Source organism: Notolepis coatsorum (assembly GCF_963971535.1).
Source record: "Notolepis coatsorum genome assembly, chromosome: 1".
Taxonomy (NCBI): domain Eukaryota; kingdom Metazoa; phylum Chordata; class Actinopteri; order Aulopiformes; family Paralepididae; genus Notolepis; species Notolepis coatsorum.
Genome location: NC_140165.1, coordinates 167,375,970 through 167,400,713, shown reverse-complemented (window position 1 = coordinate 167,400,713; position 24,744 = coordinate 167,375,970). Strand labels below are relative to the sequence as shown.

The 24,744-nt window shown below is 49.9% G+C and overlaps 1 protein-coding gene across 1 annotated transcript in view; it reads left to right on the top strand.

Moving 5' to 3' along the window:
• Positions 1–24,744, top strand: part of LOC311228380 (phenazine biosynthesis-like domain-containing protein 1) — a gene marked incomplete at both ends in the record, with an annotated part of 68,593 nt that overhangs the window by 23,051 nt on the left and 20,798 nt on the right. The window contains 4 exons of the mRNA XM_084314288.1: positions 2,499–2,598; positions 11,161–11,259; positions 11,598–11,707; positions 12,926–12,955. Coding sequence (XP_084170414.1) covers positions 2,499–2,598; positions 11,161–11,259; positions 11,598–11,707; positions 12,926–12,955 — 339 coding nt within the window. The remainder of the gene's footprint in view (positions 1–2,498; positions 2,599–11,160; positions 11,260–11,597; positions 11,708–12,925; positions 12,956–24,744) is intronic.

Genomic DNA, 24,744 nt, shown 5'->3' with positions numbered 1-24,744 from the left:
TACGCAACATTGATAAATGAGGGCCCTGGTCTGTTTGTAGGGTGTGGAGCCTCGTCACCACACCTGTGATCAATTACATAGATAACCATGTTAATTGTAAGAAAGAAAACAGTGTGTGGATTACACCTCACCAATTAGTGACACCACACTCAAACCACAATGTGAATATACACCACAGACCGTAAGTATACCCTCCACCATGTGAAAGTACACATAACAATCATTTATGGCCATTCACTTTGATATACTGTTGTTTGTTTGGGAGTTCATCATTCATATCTGCTGCCCTCTGTCTTTATGCCTTGTGGACTCTTTTAATCTCACTCAATCAGTGTTGGGTCCAACACGTGAAAAGGGTCACACATTAGATATTGTGTTTCCTCTGGGTTCTCTGTTCTCAACCTTGAAATTGTTGACATTGGGGTCTCAGACAATTCTATGATTGCGTTTGAATCCAGTTAGTTTAGTCCCCTTCCCACCCCCTCCCAGCCTTACTTCCTCCTCCCAGCCTTACTCACTCCTCCCAGTCTTACTCCCTCGTCTAAGCCTTACTTCCTCCCCCCAGCCTCACTCCCTCCTCCCAGTCTTACTCCCTCGTCTAAGCCTTACTTCCTCCCCCCAGCCTCACTCCCTCCTCCCAGTCTTACTCCCTCGTCTAAGCCTCACTCCCTCCTCCCAATCTTACTCCCTCGTCTAAGCCTTACTCCCTCCTCCCAGTTGTCGTATATTCTATACAATACCTAAGGTAATCTGCAGCACAATGAGGTTGCTAACTGGAAGGAGGAAAAGGAGAGTGATAGAAACATGGTCTTCTCCCCTGACTTAGTCAGATGAGAAATAAACGTGCAGTCCAGACAAAAGGAACTATATTTCAACTCAACTGATTTATTTGCCAAAGGGCCAAAGGTGGATAAGGCATCAGTTACACACAGGAATTATTCAGCATAATACATGATTGTACAGAAGGTTTGATGAGGTTTATATAATCAAAATAGCCCAAACACGGTGGCTTCTTCACATCAAGACAGTTCTGCACATAAAATATAGTAGTCATGTTTATGTATGAAACGAGAATGTACTAAGCCATACACATGGGCACAACCTGGTCTAAGGTAGGAATCTGTACATGTTACTCTAACCAACAATAATGAGTCCATGATTCTACTCACATGTATAACAGCACATTCTCTGGTGGAGGGATGGAGGCTCCGCCGGACCCCCCTGGGGACGGGTCGGTGGGCTGGCCTCCTCTCTCTCTCCTCTACATTCTTATTTATACTCTGATTTCCCCCAATAGTAGCACATTATTCTAATAATACGTTGGTCCAATCAGCTTTCTTAATTCTATATATGGAGTTCTCCTCAGATAATCTTCTGGGGGAGGCGGTCCGCCCCCCCCCCATGATTTCCTCTGTGGGGGCTAGCTGGCCCCCCCCTCCTCGATCTCCTTGCCGGTGTCTTCCTTCAGTGAACAGGGGGGGTCTGCTGGTGGCCCCCGTCGGTGTGGCCTCTTGATGAGTACAGAGGAGGGCGCTTTTGATGACCCCCCTCCTTGGCTGCTCAAGTCTCCTCTGAATGAATCCAACACTTTAACATTCCTTCGTGTACCATTTTGATTTTCCAATGTACATGGTTTATGCAATGACCTATAGATCTCTCATATCACCCCAGTACAGTCATTGCTTCTAGGCTGATACCAGACATCATAGAAGACCACACCAACCTTTATTTACCAGATAATATAACTGTGATAAATATACCAGGATTTATAACAAGAGTGAAATTACTTTCATACTCGGGTGACATTCTAAATGGTATTCTTCTTTGTAAGTTACCTTCTACATTGATATGGTTAATGTAATAAGTTACATATTTTAATACCAGATTTCCTATATAAAGTATACTGACTTAATAGTTCCTTGGATGTGTCTGCTAGTTAGAGTGAGTCACCGTTTCGTCTGTGGGGTGTGACTTATTTACAACAATCTTTGTTGTCCCCTGATTACATTAGCGTGGGGCTTTTTATGACCTGCAACTGTTCTCCTACATACAGTTTCGTAAGCAGTCATGAGAGGGGGTTGGTTTGGAATGTCTGTCTCTCCTACATTATGACTCTCTAATTATTCACACATATTAGTTATGAAATTCAATGTCAATATCACCACACAGTCTTACTCCCTCCTCCCAGTCTTACTCCCTCGTCTAAGCCTTACTTCCTCCTCCCAGCCTTACTTCCTCCTCCCAGCCTTACTCCCTCGTCCCAGCCTTACTCCCTCCTCCCAGTCTTACTCCCTCGTCCCAGCCTTACTCCCTCCTCCCATTCATGAACTCAGCTACAGCCACACATTTCACCAACACATTTACAGTATGCTCACTCACTTTCCTCGTATCTCTGATACAGTACAGTACAGGGTACCTATACAGATCTATCTTGTTTGACAGTGACAGATACAATGAAGGTATTATTATATTTATTATTATATTTATGTGTCAAGCAGGAGTTGAGGGATGATCTATATCAGAAGATTGCAGCAGAGATGAATCTGTCAGAAACCGCCTTCATTAGCAGATTGAACCTGCATGACGACTTCACTACAGGTAAAAATACTCCCACTGGTACTACCACTACTACTACTACTACTACTACTACTACTACTACTACTACTACTACTACTACTACTACTACTACTAGTAGTACTAGTACTACTGCTAATACCACTACTACTATTACTACTATTACTACTTGTACTAGCATTACTACTACTACTGCTACTACAGTACTACTAGCATTACTACTACTACTACTACTACTACTACTACTGCTACTAGTACTACTGCTAATACTACTACTAATACTACTAATATTACTACTTGTACTAGCATTACTACTACTACTACTACTGCTACTACAGTACTACTACTACTACTACTACTTCTACTACAGTACTACTACTACTTCTATGGGGCAACAGTGGCTCGGGAGGTAATTCCGGAGGTTCCCAGTTCGATTCCCACTCCTCTGCACACAACTACCGCAGCACTCCACCACGCACTACCACCATGCACTACCACCATGCACCACCACTGCGCACCACTGTGCACCACCATACACAATGCTGTGTGGACGGCGGGAAGTCAAATGTGATGCCAGCCAGACCACGCTAAAAAGACCAGGAACAGCTCAGAACAGGATAAATCTGCATTTCTGTATGTACACTTGACATGACTGTGAAGTAGCAAGATCAGAACCGGCTGGATCGTCCTCTGCGTTGTGTATGGTTCCCCTAAAAACCTTTGTACTACCAATAAGACCAAATGGTCTTTGTTTGACGACCAGCGGAGCAGCAGGAGAAATGGAGGAGAAGGTGTACTGACAGCTGTTTAATCAAAGTTAAGAGTGTATACAAATTACAATACAGAACACTATAAAAGATTCAAGGTACCGGAGCCCTATGCCGCTCGTCCTTACTAAGAAAACAGATTAAATAATGATAGTTTGATAAGTTGTTGATGGGCTTTGTTCTCTGGCTGATGAACAAAGAAGTCTATTCTCCCTCCAAAAAGTTCTTTGTCTCTTGAGTCTCCTCTGCCGCGTCGTCTGCTGTGTGAAAAAGGTGGGGTGTTGTCCTTGTGGTTCCGTGTCAGAGTGTCCTCCCACCGTCCCAACACCCTCCTTATATCAAAAGCCTGGAGTCTTCTGCGTGATGTCATCAAAGTGACATCAGCAGCTGTGTTCCTCCAATCACGGCCTCTCTACGTTTGAATTTGAAATAGGGGGTTGTCCTTAGCAAGCCAACCCTCTATTTCCTTTGTTTTCCAGTCAAAGAACAAACACCGTCTAACTACCATAATACTTTGGTTATTGAACTTAAGATATATATTTTCGAATTGAGATTGATTACATAAACACATAGATATCATAATTGAACAGTTTATCTTGATGCTAAATGAGACTCATAAACATTGCATATTTCATATCATTCGACTCAGGATTGTTACCACAATATAACAGGCATTTGCAGTTATTTCACATTGAGGGTAAACCTCCTAACTCAGTAAGACACCTTTAAGTTATTTTCCAATGTAGATTCAGACATGGCCTAATTTCAAACTCTGTGATTAGTAATAGACATTTGAAAATGTACTTTGTGTTAAGCAAGGCAGGAGACCCCCAGGTGGTCACATGAAATGCCGGTGCGTCTGTTGAGACACCCGATTCTACTTTGAAGTGAGATAACCAACTGTTCTCAGGGACATGTTATCTCTGGTTTTACATAGAACTTGGCAGCTTGTATAGTAATAAACGGGGGTCTGCTGACACAGCCGTTTGTTCTCATTTAAAAGCTGACCGACCCGCGTGACCAGTATCCTGTCTGTCTGCAGCTGCTAACAGTTAAATGCAAATCACCTCCTGTGGTGCTCCCCCGGTCTCTGTTAACACACACACACACACTCTCTAAGCTTGTCCCTCTGGGCATATCAGGTTTAATGATAACCTATTTTTGATTGACATGTTTCTACAAGACTAAAACACATTAGTTTGATTTGAACACCAGTTTCAGGCAACATATGTCTAGCTATGGTTACCAAATACTACTACAACTGTAAATGAGGGAAACCACAATTGCCCTTCGAGTTTACATTTTAAAATAAATAAAAAATGTTGGCATTATTGGGCATTATTGTGACGGTTGAACACCTACATCAGGGTGATTATATATATTTGATCTACAAACATTAAAAGCTTAAACTGTAGGGAATTCCTCTCTAGTTCCCCAGGATTGTAATTTGGGCTACAATCTGTTTTTGTGAGAAGTGGGTTTTGAACACAGCCCAATCGCTGAACACAGGAGAGGAGAATGGAGCGTTTCAAGGGGTTTTAATGGTATTTTCCAAGCAGACAAGTATTACATCAGGAATGTGCAACAGACAGGGTTCTTGGGGGGTGCACTCCCAGTGTAGCTGTTGGCAGAAGACACAGGTCTGTGTCGGGAGAGAGAGCAAGAGCACTCCTTGTGCAGCACGAGATGTCCAGGCAGGAAGGTGCACTGGAACGGGGGTCCTGGGCACAAGAGAAACAGATTAGAGCAAGTAATAATCACAAGAGCAGGTTAGCAGGGCTTCAGGCCGAGACGTCGTACCTAGGTAGTGATACTAACACCACGACGACTTCTGGTCAGCGTCGTCCGGTAGAAGTAGGGTCTTCATCAATGGGGGATGGGATACAGCTGTGAGGAGTGAGGTGCCTGACAGCGTGTGAATCAGGGGGATGAAGTGCAGCTGGGCTGAGTGATGGGAAGTGAAGGGATGCTGGCCATATAAGGGCGTGAGGCTTCCGTGGTGGAAGAGAGGATGAAGAGGGGTGCGTGGTGGATGGAAAGGAGGATGAAGAGGAGTGCATGGTGGATGGAAAGGAGGATGGAGAGGAGTGTGTGGTGAATGTGAGGGGGAAAGGAGGGGGAGTGAAGTACGTGCATGCTGTGACTATGACAGGACCCCCCCCTCTACGGGCGCCTCCTGGCGGCCCAGGCTTGTCAGGCTTGGCCCGATGGAAATCCCGGACGAGGTCTGGGTCCAGGATCATCTGGCGGGAGATCCAGCTGCGCTCCTCCGGGCCGTAGCCCTCCCAGTCGCGGCGGCGCACGTCCAGCAACTCCCGGACTACGTAGGCCGGGTGGTCGTTGATGACCAGCGGAGGAGGAGGCTCCGGAGCAGGGGGAGACAGGGGACTGGAGACCACCGGCTTCAGCTGGGAGACATGGAAGGAGGGGTGAATCCGCATATGGGAGGGGAGCTGGAGTCTGACGACAGAGGGATTGATGAGAGACAGGATTTTGTAGGGACCAACGAAACGGGGGGTTAGTTTACGGGAAACGGACTTGAGCGGCAGGTCCCGAGACGAGAGCCATACCATCTGACCTGGTTGATAGTCGGGAGCCAGGGTCCGGTGGCGGTCGGCGAAGCGACGGTTCTGGTCGGTAGAGCGGAGAAGCGCGGCCCTTGTGTCCTCCCAAATTCTTCCTGGGCAGGGAACAGCGGGGGTTGGTAGCCCAAAGAGGACTCAAAGGGGGACTGACCTGTGGCCGCCAAAGACAGAGAATTGTGGGCGTATTCGATCCACGGCAGGAAGGTGCTCCAGCCGTAGGGGTCCCGGGCTGGCATGCAACGGAGGGCGGATCCCAGGTCCTGGTTGGCCCGCTCCGACTGGCCGCTGGTCTGCGGGTGGTACCCGGAGGAGAGGCTGACCGTAGCCCCCAGGGCCCGACAGAAAGCCCTCCAGACCTGGGAGATGAATTGAGGGCCCCTGTCGGAGACGATATCCACCGGGATCCCGTGGAGGCGAAAGACGTGGAGTACCATCAGATCTGCAGTCTCTGCAGCAGAGGGGAGTTTGGGAAGAGCAACAAAGTGCACAGCCTTCGAGAAACGGTCAACAATAGTGAGGATGGCTGTGTTACCGTGTGAGAGGGGAAGGCCGGTGACGAAGTCCAGGGCGACGTGCGACCAGGGCCTACCGGGAACAGGGAGCGGACGAAGGAGCCCGGCGGGCGGTCGATGAGAGGCCTTTGCACGAGCACAGACGGTGCATGCCAGGACGAAGGCGCGGGTGTCCTCCCTCATGGAGACCCACCAGAAGTGCCGTTTCAGCAGGGACAGGGTATGGTCGATCCCAGGGTGGCAGGCGAACCGGGAAGCATGAACCCACTGGAGCACCTGGGAGCAGACAAGGTCAGGGACAAAAAGCCGGTTAGGTGGACCGTTACCTGGGTCCGGCTGGGCACGCTGAGCCTCCCTGACGATGTACTGGATCTCCCAGGTGGCGGTGGCCACCAAGCAGGATGTGGAGAGGATGGTGTCGGGGTGCGCGGGGCCCTCCTCGGGGACAAACTGCAGAGAGAGAGCGTCTGGCTTGGTGTTCTTGGAACCAGGCCTGTAGGTAAGGGTGAAATTAAACCTGGCGAAGAACAGCACCCAGCGGGCCTGGCGGGAGTTCAGGCGCTTGGCCGTCTGGACGTTCTTGTGGTCCGTCCAAACCAGGAAGGGGACCTCTGAACCCTCCAGCCAGTGCTTCCATTCCTCCAGGGCTAGTTTGACTGCCAGGAGCTCCAGGTTTCCGATGTCATAGTTGACCTCGGCTGGGGTCAGGCGGCGCGAGAAGAAGGCGCAGGGGTGCAGTTTCTGGTCGAGGACGGAGCGTTGGGAAAGGACCGCCCCCACTCCGGTACAGGAGGCGTCCACCTCCACCACGAACTGGCGGGACGCGTCCGGCTGCACGAGGATGGGTGCGGTGGTGAAGCGCCGGCGCAGCTCGGCGAAGGCGGAGTCCACTTCGTCGGACCAGACGAAGGGCACGGAAGGCGAGGTGAGTTGGGTGAGGGGTGCCGCGACCCGGCTGTAGTTCCTGATGAAGCGCCGATAGAAGTGGCAAACCCCAAGAAGCGTTGGAGCTGCTTGACGTTGGTGGGACGGGGCCAGTCGGACACCGCCTTGATCTTCTCGGGGTCCGCCCGGATCTTGCCGCCCTCGATGATGTAGCCGAGGAAGCCGATGGAGGAGACGTGGAACTCACACTTCTCCGCCTTGACGAACAGCTTATTCTCCAGAAGACGCTGGAGGACCCGGCGGACTTGCTGGACGTGCTCCTCCATGGAGCCGGAAAAGATCAAAATGTCATCCAAATAAACAAAAACGGAGCAGTTGAGTACATCGCGGAGAACGTCATTGACGAGGGCCTGAAAGACAGCAGGGGCGTTGGTCAGCCCAAAGGGCATTACCTTGTACTCGAAGTGGCCGAGTGGTGTCTTAAAGGCCGTCTTCCATTCGTCTCCTTCCCGGATGCGGACAAGGTGATAGGCGTTCCTGAGGTCCAGCTTTGTGAAGATGGTGGCACCTTGCAGGGGCTCAAAAGCAGAGTCAATTAAAGGCAGGGGGTACTTGTTTTTGACTGTGATATTGTTGAGACCCTGGTAGTCGATACAGGGGCGAAGGGAACGATCCTTCTTGGAGACAAAGAAGAACCCTGCGCTGACAGGAGAGGAGGAGGGAGTGATAATGCCTGAGGCCAAGGACTCGTGGACGTACTTCTCCATCGACTCCCTCTCTGGGCGTGAGAGGTTGAACAGGCGACTAGCGGGGAGTGGCGCTCCTGGGAGTAAATCAATAGCACAGTCGTATTGGCGGTGGGGAGGCAGGGAGAGAGCCTGTTGTTTGCTAAATACAGCCTTTAAGTCATGGTAGACAGGAGGAATAGCAGACAGGTCAATGGTTTCGTTGGGGAGGTGGGAACCAGCGACCCCTAGTGGCGACCGAGCTGATTGTAGGCAGGCAACGTGGCAGTGAGCGCTCCAGCTGGTCACTAAGCCGGTAGGCCAGTTGATGACGTGGTTGTGTAATTTGAGCCAAGGCATGCCAAGGACAATGGGATTGTGGGGAGAGCTGGTAACATGAAAACTAATACTCTCGCTATGATTTCCGGATAACAGGAGGCGGAGGGGTACGGTGTGGCGAGTTAATCGCGTGAGCAGTTTTCCGTTTAACCCGCGGGCGTCACGGGGTATCGGCAGGGCATCTGTAGCGATGTGGTAGCGGGAGACTACCCCAGCGTCGATGAGGTTCTCGTCGGCCCCTGAGTCGACCAGGGCGGACAGCGGGAGTGATTGGCCATTGAGACACAGCGTGGCGCTGAATAGCATGTTTGGACCGGAGCTGGGAGCGATGTCAAGGCTCGAACAGACGCCCAGCGTCACTGTCGAGCCCCGTCGTTTGGGCGGAGCGAGCATGAGGCAACGGAGTGACCTAGTTGGCCGCAGTATAGGCATGCCCCCGTAGCGAGCCTGTGACGACGTTCGTTGGGGGGAGGCGTGAGCGGTCTAGGTCCATGGGCTCGGGGGAACTACTTTCAGCGCGGACGGCGCGGGGAGAGCGAGTTGGGCAGGGTATAGGTGGACGAGCGGCGCTAGCCTTCTCTCGGCGGCATTCACGGAGGCGTATGTCCAGTTCCCTGGCCAAATGGATTAGCTCGTCTAGGGAATTTGGTCTTTCTTTGGACGCAAGTTCGTCTTTCAAAACGTCGCTCAGGCCTTGGCGGAAAGCACCTTGCAGTGGCGTGTCACCCCAGTCGGAGCCGGCTGCCAGGATATGAAAATCAATAGCGTATTCGCTCACACTGCGACTTCCTTGGCGGATCGTTAATAAGCCGGCGGCTCTATCCGAACCACCCGGAGGGTGGTCAAAGACTTTGCGCATGTCGTCGATATACGCGGAGTATGACTCGCAGAGGGGAGAATTATTGAAGTGGTGAGCGGTTGCCCATTCCAGCACAGCGCCCGTGAGCAGGGCCGACAGGTAAGCTACCTTAGACCTCTCGCTTTGGTATGCGAACACTGAAAGATAAAAGCTCTGCATTTGGAGACGCTTCCGTCATAACGCTCCGGCGCGGGGACGTGGGGCTCCCTGTGCGGGGGAATCGGCCATATTGTCAATCTCGTTCCACAGAGCCGAGTGTGAGAGCGGTAAGCTGAGCAGTGACGGCGTCTATGGAGAGGGCGAGTTAGTCTACTCGAGCGGACTGGCCGTTGATAATACTCACGCACTGCTTCTGAAATCTCCTCCATTCCTCCATCTCGTGTGTAGCTGGTTCTGTCATCTTGGTTGTGGTGTTCTGTGAGAAGTGGGTTTTGAACACAGCCCAATCACTGAACACAGGAGAGGAGAATGGAGCGTTTCAAGGGGTTTTAATGGTATTTCCCAAGCAGACAAGTATTACATCAGGAATGTGCAACAGGCAGGGGTTAGAATGTTCTTGGGGGGTGAGGACAGGTGCACTCCCAGTGCAGCTGTGGGCAGAAGACACAGGTCTGTGTCGGGAGAGAGAGCAAGAGCACTCCTTGTGCAGCACGAGATGTCCAGGCAGGAAGGTGCACTGGAACGGGGGTCCTGGGCACAAGAGAAACAGATTAGAGCAAGGAATAATCACAAGAGCAGGTTAGCAGGGCTTCAGGCCGAGACGTCGTACCTAGGTAGTGATACTAACACCACGACGACTTCTGGTCAGCATCGTCCGGTAGAAGTAGGGTCTTCATCAACGGGGAATGGGATACAGCTGTGAGGAGTGAGGTGCCTGACAGCGTGTGAATCAGGGGGATGAAGTGCAGCTGAGCTGAGTGACGGGAAGTGAAGGGATGCTGGCCAAATAAGGGCGTGAGGCTTCCGTGGTGGAAGAGAGGATGAAGAGGGGTGCGTGGTGGATGGAAAGGAGGATGAAGAGGAGTGCATGGTGGATGGAAGGGAGGATGGAGAGGAGTGTGTGGTGAATGTGAGGGGGAAAGGAGGGGGAGTGAAGTACGCTCGTGTGACTATGACAGTTTTCTCTCAACGTAAACTGACGCGTAAACTGATGCTTCAAGGCAGAACTAGACTTGACTAGACCGTGTCTGTTGTTTTTAGGTCAGTGCTTCATTCTGAGACAGATGAAGTGATGTCATATAAACACAGGAATAGAACTGTCCTGAGCAGACTGAAATCAGATGTGAACATACTGAATCCAATTCAACAGTCAGAGCTAGGTTACCCAGTACCTGCTGAACATTAGGGGGGGGGTGGCAGTGACTCAGGTAGTATAGTACTCGTCTGATAATCAGAAGGTTCCCGGTTCGATTCCCTCTCCTCCCAGGCAGCGTGTCGACGTGTCCTTGAGCAAGACTCTTAACCCCTAACTGCTCCCGATGAGCAGGTTGGAACTTTGCATGGTTGCCTCCGCCGTCGGTGTGTGAATGTGTGAGTGAATGGGTGAATGTGAGGAACAAAATTGTAAAGCGCTTTGGATAAAAGCGTTATATAAATGCACCATTTACCATTTTGAATTAAACCAACTCAGTCAATCACATTACTTTAATCCATTAGATTACACCAACTCAGTCAATCACATTATTTTAGTCCATTGGATTACACCAACTCAGTCAATCACATTATTTTAGTCCATTGGATTACACCAACTCAAGTCAATCACGTTATTTGAATCCATTGCATTACACCAACTCAGCTGTTATAATTTTGGATTACAAAATCCATTGAATCATTTTATACATGATTTACATCATCCACCATTATAACTGCTTGTATAGTTTACAACATAAATTCACTGTGATTGGTTTACTACAGGAGCAAGGTTCCGCCTCCGATGGTTCACACCGACCAATGAGGTCAATCTGTGTGGCCACGCGACCCTGGCCTCTGCTGCTGTGCTGTTTAACAACTACAGTAAGACACACACAAACACACACACACACATAATAGTGTATTTTTTGCACAATCTAAGGCAGGCATGGCCACCTTCATTTCACTATGTCTTGTGTATGTATGTGACGATTAAACCTCTTGAATCTTGACTGATCTTAGTAAATAATGCACCTGTGTGTGTGTGTGTGTGTGTGTGTGTGTGTGTGTGTGTGTGTGTGTGTGTGTGTGTGTGTGTGTGTGTGTGTGTGTGTGTGTGTGTGTGTGTGTGTGTGTGTGTGTGTGTGTGTGTGTGTGTGTGCGTGCGTGTGTGTGTGTGTGTGTGTGTGTGTGTGTGCGTGTGCGTCTGTGTGTCCTGTCAGATAATGTAAATTCCATGCTGGTGTTTGAGACGAAGAGTGGTGATCTGAGCGTCACTCAGCAAGGAGACGTTTTCACCATGGACTTCCCTCTCAACCCACCCACCAGGGAGGTAAGGAAAGAGTTATCAAACTAACCCACAAACTGCATGTGTATGATGAAGAGTGCATGTGTATGATGAAGAGTGCATGTGTATGATGAAGAGTGCATGTGTATGATGTACTGTATATGCATGTGTGTATGAACCTCTCCTCGGGATATAATATAATATATAATATATGTATGTGTGTGTCTGAACCTTTCCACAGGATATAATATAGTATATAGTATATGTATGTGTGTATGTAAGAACCTCTCCTCAGGATATAATATATAATATATGTATGTGTGTCTGAACCTTTCCACAGGATATAATATAGTATATAGTATATGTATGTGTGTATGTATGAACCTCTCCTCAGGATATAATATATAATATATGTATGTGTGTCTGAACCTTTCCACAGGATATAATATAGTATATAGTATATGTATGTGTGTATGTATGAACCTCTCCTCAGGATATAATATATTATAATATATGCATGTGTGTATGAACCTCTCCTCGGGATATAATATAATATATAATATATGCATGTGTGTATGAACCTCTCCTCAGGATATAATATATTATAATATATGTATGTGTGTATGAACCTCTCCTCAGGATATAATATATTATAATATATGTATGTGTGTATGAACCTCTCCTCAGGATATAATATATTATAATATATGTATGTGTGTATGAACCTCTCCTCAGGATATAATATATTATAATATATGTATGTGTGTATGAACCTCTCCTCAGGATATAATATATTATAATATATGTATGTGTGTATGAACCTCTCCTCAGGATATAATATATTATAATATATGTATGTGTGTATGAACCTCTCCTCAGGATATAATATATTATAATATATGTATGTGTGTATGAACCTCTCCTCAGGATATAATATATTATAATATATGTATGTGTGTATGAACCTCTCCTCAGGATATAATATATTATAATATATGTATGTGTGTATGAACCTCTCCTCAGGATATAATATATTATAATATATGTATGTGTGTATGAACCTCTCCTCAGGATATAATATATTATAATATATGTATGTGTGTATGAACCTCTCCTCAGGATATAATATATTATAATATATGTATGTGTGTATGAACCTCTCCTCAGGATATAATATATTATAATATATGTATGTGTGTATGAACCTCTCCTCAGGATATAATATATTATAATATATGTATGTATGTATGAACCTCTCCTCAGGATCCTAATGACTTCAGAGACATCATCCAGGTCAGTTCAAGCTACACCTGTTCATGCTAACCTAGCCCCTAATCAACACAACTGTGCTGCTATTGACAATTTGGACAGTTACACAGTTGAGTTGTCTCTATGCAGCAGCATTGTTTTCTGTAGGATATGCTAAACCGGCGACAGTGGCTCGGGAGGTAGTCTGGTAGTCGGAAGGTTCCTGGTTCGATTCCCGGGCAGCGTGTCGATATGTCCTTGAGCAAGACACTTAACCCCTAATTGCTCCCGATGTGCAGGTTGGCACCTTGCATGGTCGCCTTCGCCATCGTTGTGTGAATGTGTGAGTGAATGGGTGAATGTGAGGAACAAAAACGGTAAAGCACTTTGGATAAAAGCGCTAGATAAATGCACCATTTACCATCTAACCCCAATCTCATCGGCTCTTTCCCATTCTCCTTCCTTGCAACAGCACTTGGAAAAAGCACCTTGAAGTTGTACAATCCACTCTCCCTTCTAAAAAATGTCAGTTTTGTCATTCTTGTTTCTACAAATCAACTGGCAGGAACAAGAATTACATCTCTGCAGATCCTATCAGAGCCATTACTCTGGATGCTAGCAGAGACGGTAATGCAGGGTAAAGTACTACTGTTGCATAGAGACAATTGTGAAGCATCCATCCAAATAGTCAATATTAGGTTGTACACAGTTGTCTCAATTAGGGGCTAAGCCTAACCCGTAGTACATTAATACATGTTCTGTTTAACCTGTATAACTAGTACATTAACACCTGTTCTGTTTTAACATGTATAACTAGTACTTTAATACCTGTTCTGTTTTAACCTGTATAACATTAATACCGAAGGTTATCCTATAACCCTAGTTATATGAATACTGGCTGAGCGTCGCGCTCTGCCATTATGAGATGTCATCTCCAGCACCTACTGTGCGCGTGAAAAAATTGCACATGCATGTGACCACGCCTACTCCCATGCGTGTGACCACGCCTACTCCCATGCGTGTGACCACGCCTACTCCCATGCGTGCCTACAAGACACAGGGAGTGGTCAGATCCACGCCCTTCAAAGTTTGAATTCCATATGTGAAAAACATCCAAGGGACCTCAGGGCGCTGAAGAGCGAGATACTCAGCCAGTATTCATATAACTAGGGTTATAGGATAACCTTCGTTATATATTCATACTGGTCGATCCAATGGCGCCTGCTCAAGAGGCTCAAACGGGGCCCCCAACAACCGTCCCAGGACCAGTTGGAGGTCCCAACTCGGAGACAGAGCACGTTCCACAGGCTTGAGACGCCGAGCGCCAAGCAGGAAACGTCTCACAAGAGGGTGGCTGAACAGTGTTCTGCCCTCAAAGCCCACATGACAAGAAGATATAGCTGCGGCATATACCTTCACTCTTGAGGCCGACAGCCTATTCAGGATAGACTGGAGGAAGGAAAGAACCGAGTCCAGGGGGCATGACACCGGGTCCAGGCCCCCAACCTCACACAGGAGGATCAAAGTCCTGCGCTCCCGATGTACCGGCTCCAACAGCTGAGCTACCAGGTGTATAGGGGGGAACGCGTACAGAATCCCGGGCGGCCACGGATACATCGAGAAGGCATCCACTCCCAGAGAGGGGTTGTCCTTCCGACTGACCGAGAACCACAAGGGGCACTGGTAGGACTGACTGCTCACAAACAGGTCCACCGCGGCCTCTACGAATCGGTCCCAGACCTGTCTGACTATGTCTGGACGTAGTCCCCACTCGTCCGGGTGAGGACCGCCCCGCGACATCACATCTGCACCCACATTCTCCCTGCCGGGGATGTGGAGAGCCCTCAGGCTGCGCAGATTGAGAGACGCCCATAGCCAGAGTTCGACCGCCGCCCGGTGTAGACGGGGGGAGCGTACTCCTCCCTGTCTGTTGATATACAACGCTGACGTCGTGCTGTCCGTCCTGATCAAAACATGCTCGCCCAGGCGGTTAGGTGGCGTAGCGGAGAATGCGTTCGTCACCAGCCCCGGAGCTGTGAGCTGGATTCGCCTGTTCGAATCCAGCTCACAGCTCCGGGGTTGTCACCAGCTTGGCTGGCCGTTCACACTAATACAATTGGCTGTATTAGAGGGTGGGAGAAGCTGTGCGGGGTGGGTCCGGGTCGTTGTAAACAGCGACTCCTACAGTTCGGTCGGGGCGCCTGCTAAGCGCGGATAGGACCTGAGGGGGATAGTGTGATCCTCCCACACGCTACGCCCTCTCAATGAGAATCCGCGCTGCCAGGTGAAAAGAAGCGGTGATTGGCTGGACGTGTGTCGGAGGAAGCACGTGGTAGCCTCCACTCTCCCAGATGATCTGACTGTGGGGGGTAAGTGCGCAGCGACCAGGAAGGGATTGGGAATTGGCATACGACTAACATTGGGATGGGAGAAAATCGGAGGAAAAATGGAGGGGGAAAAAGATCAAAAAAAAAAAAAAAAAAAAACATGCTCGCCCACCACAAGGTGGCCGAGCTGCTTGAGGACTAGAAGCACTGCCTTCAATTCCAACACATTGATATGTAGTGCAGACCGGGCAGCATGGTCTTGCCAGCTGCCCCCTACTGGGCCCCAGGCCCCCCCCAGTGGTTGAGGTCCCCCAGTACTGACACGGGAACCTTCAGCTGCTTCCACTTGCCTCTCACAGGGTCTATTTTCATACTGAAAAACCATCTCTGTATCCTCCTCATGAAGAAAAGGCCAAGAGGGACCACAGTTTGAGCAGATGCCATCATTGATTGATTGATTGATTGATTGATTGATTGATTGATTGATTGATTGATTGATTGATTGATTGAAAAGTTTATTAACAGATTGCAGAATGGGTACAGTACAGTACAGCTCAATACATACAATTGTTAAGGGGATGCAGACCAGAGAAAGACTTTCGTCTTGTTTACATCAGGGTCCCCCATTTTCAATTCATCATAACATATATGACATACATGACATACAGATAGACAGTACTGCTACATCTATACATTTATGACATATCAGATTTGCAAATACAGTACTGTTTGTGATACAAAGAGTGTCCAGAAAAAGAGTGTATATACATTTGACGTAGAAACTGTACATTGGAGGAGGTTGGGTGGGTGGGGTGGGGTTGGTGGGTGGGGGCTGTACATTGGAGGGGGGGGGGGGGTTGGGGTAGGGGGGGGGACACTGTACACTGTACATTGGAATACTGACAAAGCCATACTTGGTAATTTACTGTACAACTGGGTTAATCATACCGAGCAGGCGCATCACGGACAGCGCCGTAATCATCCTGCCAGGACGGAACCTCCCGAGCGCGCCGAGAATATCCTCTCGCCGCCGCTCTGAGAGGGTTGCCCTCATAGACCAGAGGACCAGAATGTCATCGAGGTAGAATAAAATCCGTATCCCCTGACGACGCAGAGGTCCCAGCGCGGTCTCCACGCACTTGGTGAAGGTGCGAGGAGCCAGAGAGTAGCCAAACGGCAGCCTCTGGTACTCGTACGCTATGCCCTGAAACAGGAAGCGTAGGTATTTCCTGTGAGGAGGGAAGATCGGGATGTGAAAATATGCATCCTTCAGGTCTATGGAGGTGAACCAGGCTCCCACTCTGACAGCGCTTAACAGGTGTTTGACGGTCAACATTCTGAACCTTCTTACCACAATCAACCGATTGAACGCAGACAGGTCCAGTATAGGTCTGACACTTCCCGATTTCTTGGGCACCAGAAAATATCCAGAGTAAACGCCACTCATCGCGTCCTCCCTTGGGACCACGACGATGGCCTGCTTCGCCACCAGAGAATGAAGCTCTTTGGCCAGAGCTGTCACTGCCGCGGACCCTGACAATAGAGTCTGTACCAAACCCAAAAACGGAGGGTGGGGGTGTGCCCCGCCCTCAGCGTTCTCTCCATCCATGCCGACATATGGCACTTCTGTAACCATACGTGGTGATAATCCCAAAGCGCCCCCGCAGCCAACTGGCGCTGGTCCGCTAGGAACCGTAGATAGGTGGCCCGGTCCCTCCCGCTGTGCATTGCCAACCCTGGTCTCGCCAACCGCGCGAGCAGGGTGTCTCGCGGAGCCGGGATATCGCACCCTGACTCTACCAACGAGGCAATCGCACCCAAGGGGGGACCCCGACAGAAAGGGGCGGTCTGATACGGGGGGAGCGACCATCACCCCCGGTGAAAGAGGCTCTCCTGCTGAGCATCTTCCCAGCTTAGCTTGCTGGGGACAGCCTGCTCTGCAGCTGGACATGCATGGTGTGTGGTCCCCACGCTGCCCGATAGGGTGAGTCCCTACACACCGTAGCCCTGTAGTGATATTACTACCACCCAAATTACGCGTGCCTGACTCACTACCACTGCTAGGATTGGAAGTCGGGACGGGGGAGGCACTAACGTAATACCCAGCCTGGCGAGGGCAGGCTGGGGGAACCCGCGCTGCGACCTCCTGGGCCTAGGGTTCCCCCTCTGACAAATTTTTTTAGATACAGGGAACCCTGCTCCGTCATCAGATACAACACCAGGCTCACCAAACACAGATGCAGGATGTGTGGTGTGGGAGTCTCCTGACAGTACAGCATTCTCATAGACAGACCCAGGCCTAGCTAGCAGCTGGGTGTCAGCCCCTGTCTCCATGAGAAGTGATATGTGGGGCCGCTTGCGCTTCACTGGAAGAACGTGGCCCGCAGCCAGAGGGGACAAATCAGAGCCTTGAGACCCGTAGTGTAGCGGGGGGGAGTGACCGGAGAGCATGCTAGACACAGCTAGATGGCAAAGTTTTTTTAGGGCGTGCCCATCTAATATAGCCGATCCCTCGGCCGCCGAGGCTGTCGGCACCGTGATAACCTGTTCTCTTTGTGTCCAGATTATCCCAGGCGGGGGACATATGGCCGCTGGTCGGGGGTCTCGCTGCAGCCGCAGGCGAGACCGTGCTCTCACCTCTGGCTGCGCGGTGTGGGGCGGCGTGGGACCCCGGTCAAATACCGCCCGCGCCTCCGTGGACAGACCAAAAAGTCCATCCGCGGAGAGGGGAGCCCTGAGGAGGAGAACTCTCCTCTCCTCCTCCAGGGGAGATTGCTCCAACCAAAGATGCCTGTGAACAAGCGTCGACAGCATCCTAGCCCTCCCTGCGGTTATAGCTTGCGGCTGGGTCAAAAGCTGAATAACCTCAAAACCTTGCGTGATGGTTTTGACGTCGGCTGGCCCCACCACGACAGCATTTTTGACAGAAAATCAGCCAATTGAGCAATGTTATTAGTTGCTGCTAAATTCTGTACTGCGGCGGTATAAGCTTCATTAGCCCACTCAGCCACCTGCCAGGCCGACTCGCCACTTGGCGTCGGCTTCCGGGCGGGATGCCGTTTTACCATGTCAGGGCAAAGGACCGATGCCACCTGCTTCTCTAAGCATGGAACACCTGTCCTGAGCCCTGTCGTCAGACCATCCACCCGTGTAAAGGGTAAATAAGCCTCAGCCAAACCCCCAACATTAGACACCGATTGACCGTCAGTAATGAAATGGTTAAGCGGAGGGAACACTGGAGACAGTCCCGGCGGGACACATGGAAACGGAGTTCCAAAAACATTAGCAGTAGCTGCGCGCGCCAGGATAATTGGAAAAACATTCAACAACAAGTCATGTTGACCACATTCATCCAAATACCCAGCCCCCCGCACCAACACATCGCCCGGTCGTCTCACGAGACAACGAGTAGTATTGAACATGCTAGTACCAACGCCTGTCGGCGTTGGTCCTACCTGAGCGTGACGTGGCTTGACTGCCAAACGCCACACGTAGTCCATCGGTCCACTGCCAAGAGACGAGGACAGACCAGAATAGGACCGACGTTCCGTCCGGACCCGCCGAGGAGGGTCCGGGGGCTGGCGAACCTCTGGCGAAAGTCCAACATTGCGTAATTTCTCTCTTTGCTTCATAATAACGTTCCACCTGGTTGAAGTGCATATGAACAGATCCACGGATGGAAAAAAACAAGGAAGGGCGTGGACGTGACCACTCCCTGTGTCTTGTATGCACGCACGGGAGTAGGCGTGGTCACATCCAAGTGACGTGCATGTGCAATTTTTTTGCGCGCACACTAGGTGCTGGAGATGACATCTCATAATGGGCCAGTATGAATATATAACTGTTCTGTTTTAACCTGTATAACTAGTACATTAATACCTGTTCTGTTTTAACCTGTATAACTAGTACATTAATACCTGTTCTGTTTTAACCTGTATAACTAGTACATTAATACCTGTTGTGTTTTAACCTGTATAACGTTAGGTTATGACTATAACCAAGTTCTGTTAACACTTAGTGAACGCTCAGCGTTTCATGCATATATCTCGCTTCAGCATATATACACTGAATAATTTCACAAATGTACCTTTAAATGCCAGCATTCATCTGGCCACACCCCCATCCGCTTACCTATATAAGCAGGGATGGTGCCACACACTCATCTCCTTCCCAACAAATTTCACCACAATGAAAAATCAAGGGCCGCAGCGGCGTCTAGACGCTGAGCGTTCACTAAGTGTTAACAGAACTTGGTTATAGTCATAACCTAACGTTCTGTATCACACTAGCTCACGCTCAGCGTTTCATGCATAATAGGAGCTGAGCGGGAGCTAGAAGCTCGACAAATGTACCCTGCTGAGGTGCCCCCCCGACCCACCCTAATGGAGGGCACCCCCCCTATTGGTGGCTTCACGGGAGGGCGACGGACCCGACCGTGCGAAGAGGCACTCAAGCAACTCAACGCACAGGGTGAGCAGACCGTGGCTTGACCCCACGACTACACACACGCACAACCCGCATGCCACCCGGGAACGAACGGAGGGATAAACCTTGTTACTGCCCCCAGAATCACGGGATCAAGGGTAAACCCAACCCCGTGGCAAGGCCGTAGCAGCGGAGCGCGAAGGAAGACCCAGACCCACCAAAGGGACTGGACCCCCTGGAACGGGGGCCCGGAGAAGTCCATGATGCCAGCATCAAGACCCCGCCAGGTGGGCACTTAGTGACCCCGCCCCCCACATCGCCAGCGTATTCGGACAAAGGCCCCTCAGCCGAGCGGGCCCTGTCCCCCCAATAGTACACCGCCTGGCACACTGACCCTGCAGAACAGGCAGTCAGCATGGCCGTAAGCACACAAAAAAGGTTAACCAACGGAAGCAGGCAGCGCACCGGGGAAAAACCAGGCAACAGGCTATTAACCCTAGCCTGGAGACTGCGGACGAGACAGGCGCCAGAGGGGACAGCTGAACACAGCCGCCCCGGCGGAAGGAGTGTAAGCTGGCGGTGTTGCATGACCAAGCCTCCATTTAAAAAACCCCACCCAGAGGGGTTGAGGCAGAGAAGGCTGACACGATTGGCAGACGTCATGAACGTGCAGGGGCACCCTCAAACGGTGAACCCGGGAGTTGACACTGCTCCAACACACCAGGGAATCAACCACCTTGGCGTTACCCAATGCGGTGGTTGTTCCTATAACCCCTCAAGAAAAAACTCCAAAACACACCTGCGGGTATACACCGGCTATACCGCAGTACAAGTGTTTCAGTTTTCAAAAAAGGGTTAACCCAGGCCTACGGGTCGACGAAACATTACTTCGGACCGGGCCTGGCGATACGGGAAGCACAGGGTCACCAGAGGAGGTCAAAGACCACCCCAACAGGCCCCTCTTCGCCATGCGTGAGAGAGGAGCGAAAAAGAATGGAGAACCAGCCCCTAAGCACACCGTACTTGGTATTCCCAGGCGGTCTCCCAACCAAGTACTAACAAGGACCAACCTGTGTAACGGCCGAGATCCGACGAGATCGAGCGTGTACAGGTTGGCATGGCCGTAAGCCATTACGACAGTGCTGAGTAAAAACGTACTCAACCAGGGTCTCCATAGTGCTTAACCCTGTGACACCCGGACCGACCTGGCATTTTTCCCCCTGAAAAAAGCCCAAGTCCCTCAGGGTACCAGAACAGCAGATCTGCATCCCCGGCAGACAACGGGTTCAACTGATCCGGACCAGCGTGACCAGAACCAGTCCCGTGCCCTAACCACGCCGACATGCCTACTCCAGGAGAAAGGGCAGATATGCGTGTTGATCTTAACATGAAAAGAAGGCGCCACCCAGACGTTCGGGCGAACCGCGCCCGGTGGCCCACCCCCAGGGCGTGAGACCCCTCTACATATGTTCCGTCATCATCCCCCAGACATGAACGAGAATCCGTCGATAACCAACCCAGGTCGTGGGATGTGGTCGTCGGAAGAGGAAAAACCTCCATCTCAGTTGCTCTATAAAAACGCCGTTTTAACCTCAAGCAACCAAGGCGTGCCAGTCAGTCGCCTGTTTATAGCGAGCTAGCACTATACGTGCGTCGGGACACACCCACATCAATGAACAGGCTATTTAAATCCCCAAGGCGCCCAGGGGAACGACAAGAGGGGTGTGACACTTCCTAACTCCAACTCTTTTTTTAATAGAAAAGAAGGAAGCACCAACAGTATGTATCCCAGTCTACACAGCCGGGGGTAAAAATTTTTCACCCTCCCATAGGAAGGAGACGGGAATCCCCAGAGAGACTTCCCACGCGAGCTGTACAGATTGAAAAGAATATATTGCACCTTGAGCCATGTAAAAAATTGGTTTTTAGGGCTCTCCGGGGAAGAGGCACTGAACCAGGGGGCGAAATTAAAGCCTGCCGCCCGCCAGGGGCGCTCAGTTTTTACCTTTGGCGCTTGCCACTGAGAGCCCTGCCCGCCGTGTGGCGTGTGGACGTGTAGTTCATAACGATACTCTTATTTTGAAAATCTGTGCGGGTCTCATTTCCGGCCCAAGCGCAGCTAGAGTCATAATATCGATGGCTCCGGCAGTTAGCAGCATTCGGTTCGTATGATATTCTTATTTTGAAAAAAAACGTGGCAACGAGTCATATCCGCCCAGCCGGGCCAGCCCTGCAGCGGGATACTATTGGCTTCTGCTCGTATCAACACAGAGCGGCCCGCAGCTCTAGTGCCACTGCTAACGTTAAGCTCTCAGAATGGTAGCAGCTCGCCCGCAGCATCTAGTGCTAACGTTAAGCTCTCAGAATGGTAGCAGCTCGCCCGCAGCTCTAGTGCTAACGTTAAGCTCTCAGAATGGTAGCAGTCTGCTCTAGTCTAGATCGGACCTCCATGAGCTGCATAATACCTCCGTTCCCTCGTTAGCTAGCTTGCGTTAGCTAGCTCACGTTAGATCGACCTGTCCCAGTAAACTAAATTGTCTTAACGTTATCTACCGGGCTAGCAGTAGCTACAGATAGCTCCTGATATCAATGTCTTATAACATTGATTGAATGCGTATTCTAGCTGAGGGCATGTTGAATGTGATTTGACAAAATAACCGTAACGTTAAAAATAGGGTCCAGCTGCATCGCCGGAGAATCCTTGCATGCTGAATGTAGGGTCTAGCTGAATATAGGGTCTAGCTGCAGGGCCGGAGAATCCTTGCTGGAGCTGGAGGCTACTCAAGTATACACACAGACAGTGGAGCTGTTTGCAGATAGCAAGCATTTTGACTTATTGCGTGGTGGCGATGTCTCGCAGATAATACAACTACAAGTATGATTATATAATATATATTTTATTTAAAAAAAAATTTATATAAAATATATATATATATTTTTTTAATCAAAAAAATTTTGGCAGGTAAGAAATATGCTTGGCGGGTAGACTCTTCCCATCTACCCGCCACTGGCCGGTGAGTCAAAAAGTTAATTTCGCTCCCTGCACTGAACCCATACACACTCAATAATCGAATTGAATCGAATACATACACTTTGACAATCTGAGGAGGAAGGCTCTGTACTCTGATGGAGGCTCCCTCACATGGAAGGAGGAGTCCGAACTCACAGAAGGCCCGAATAGGCGCTTGGTGAGGAGGAGCCCTGACCACCCCCCCGAAACAGATCCATCACATGGACCTGAACAGCACACGGAAGTCCTACCAACAGAGACGCGCACGGTGACGTACTCTATGGCGGGGGAATTTCTGCGGTGCACACGCCCAATATTCCAGGCCGTGGGACCAGGAAACTCCCCCCCCCCCCCCTCACCCCGTAACGTGCCGAACCGCAACGTGACAGGAACCTTGAAGGACAGGGGGTGTACCCCTGACCAACAGAAACAAGGAGGAGAGGAAAGGTTACCAGTTCACCCCTTTACGACCCCACACCCATGATACGATGTAATGACAAAAAGAGAATATGACACAGTCATAGTCAGCTCTATGAAGCGTTTGACAGCTTCACACAGCGCATGAGCTAACCTGCTATCTGATTTTTACTAAGGAAAAAACACAGAATAGAGAGGGCTCTCTAAGAGCCCCGGTCCAACATACACATGTGCTTCTGTGGCCAGTCCAACCCAGTTGCAGGTCACATGACACACACAACCCATCATCACCTACAAAAAATGGCAAAAACACACTACAGAGGAACGCCGTTTTTCATAATGAGAGAATACATAATTCTCGATTAGTATCGGCCACAGGCCTTGCTAAGCACACACGACAGCGACCAAACAATCTTTTATTTTAGGAAAATAAAGTTTCTCCAGCAGTCATAGCACAACCTCAGCAATCAAGCTAAGGGTTACATCGCATCCCTACCACACAAAGACACAATGTAGTGCAACAACATGTCTGATAGGAGGATGAAGAAGTCCCCAGGGAACCGTGGGGAAAAACACAATCCTCCTACTTTACCCTTGATACGGCCAGTTAACAGGAACCTGTTAATATGTGAACACACTGTTCATTGTCATCACAGGCTGAGAAAAGAATATTCTTTCACTCATTTGTCACTAAGCATAGCTTCATAGGTTAGTTACCTTAGTTGTGAGTACACGGTACATAACAACACACATGATGTTTCTCACACAACAACCAGATCATTTTCACATCTGTAACAACAACCCAATTTGCCCGGAGAAGCTAATTACCAGTGACAAGACAGTTCACACAAAACTCGCGTCGTATCCCAAATGCATTGCAGCAACACACGTTTTTGGAAAACAGCGTTATTTACAAAACATGTAGAAGGTAAAGCCGGAAGACGCGTATAAGGTCTGGTCAAACCTTTGTCCTACCCGGAGTGTATATCAGCGAAGTGCAGTCTCAAGACACCGTAGAAACACAGCCATCCTGTGTTGTTCGATCTGGGCAGCGTCGCCGCTCCACCCGTCGCTACGGTCCCTTTTGTTGACGCAATCCTTGCCGTCCTGGCTCAGGGCAGGGTCGACGAACATCCCCTGTCAAAGATGACATCGTAGTCAAGAGTGTAAAACATGTTATAATCAAAGCACGTTCAACAGAGTAGCATTAAGCTAACGGCCGCTCCAACCGTCGGTCGCTACTGCCCCTGCTCGCGAGACGCCGAGCGAACGGCGCACGCGAGGAGCCGGAGCTACCCCGTGCTGGCCTTGTCCGATAGCAGCAAGCTAACGTTTCCTAGTGATCACAACAGGCTAGCGCCGCAGCTAACAGCTGACTGGCTAACAGTAGGCCCAACCTCTGTAGGCCCAACCTCTGTAGGCCACGCAGTGATCCCAGCAGGCTAACGCCGCAGCTAACAGCTGACTGGCTAACCGTAAGCTAAGCAGCTATCACCTGAACTTGTACACAATGATATAACACTCACCCAGACAGGCCGCCGTTCTGAAACCCTCCTCACTTTTTAAGAGAAAAGAGAAACAAGATGTCAACACAGCTTTACAACTGTGATTTTACCAACACCCGACGGAGTCAGCACAATACCAAACTGGCCTGT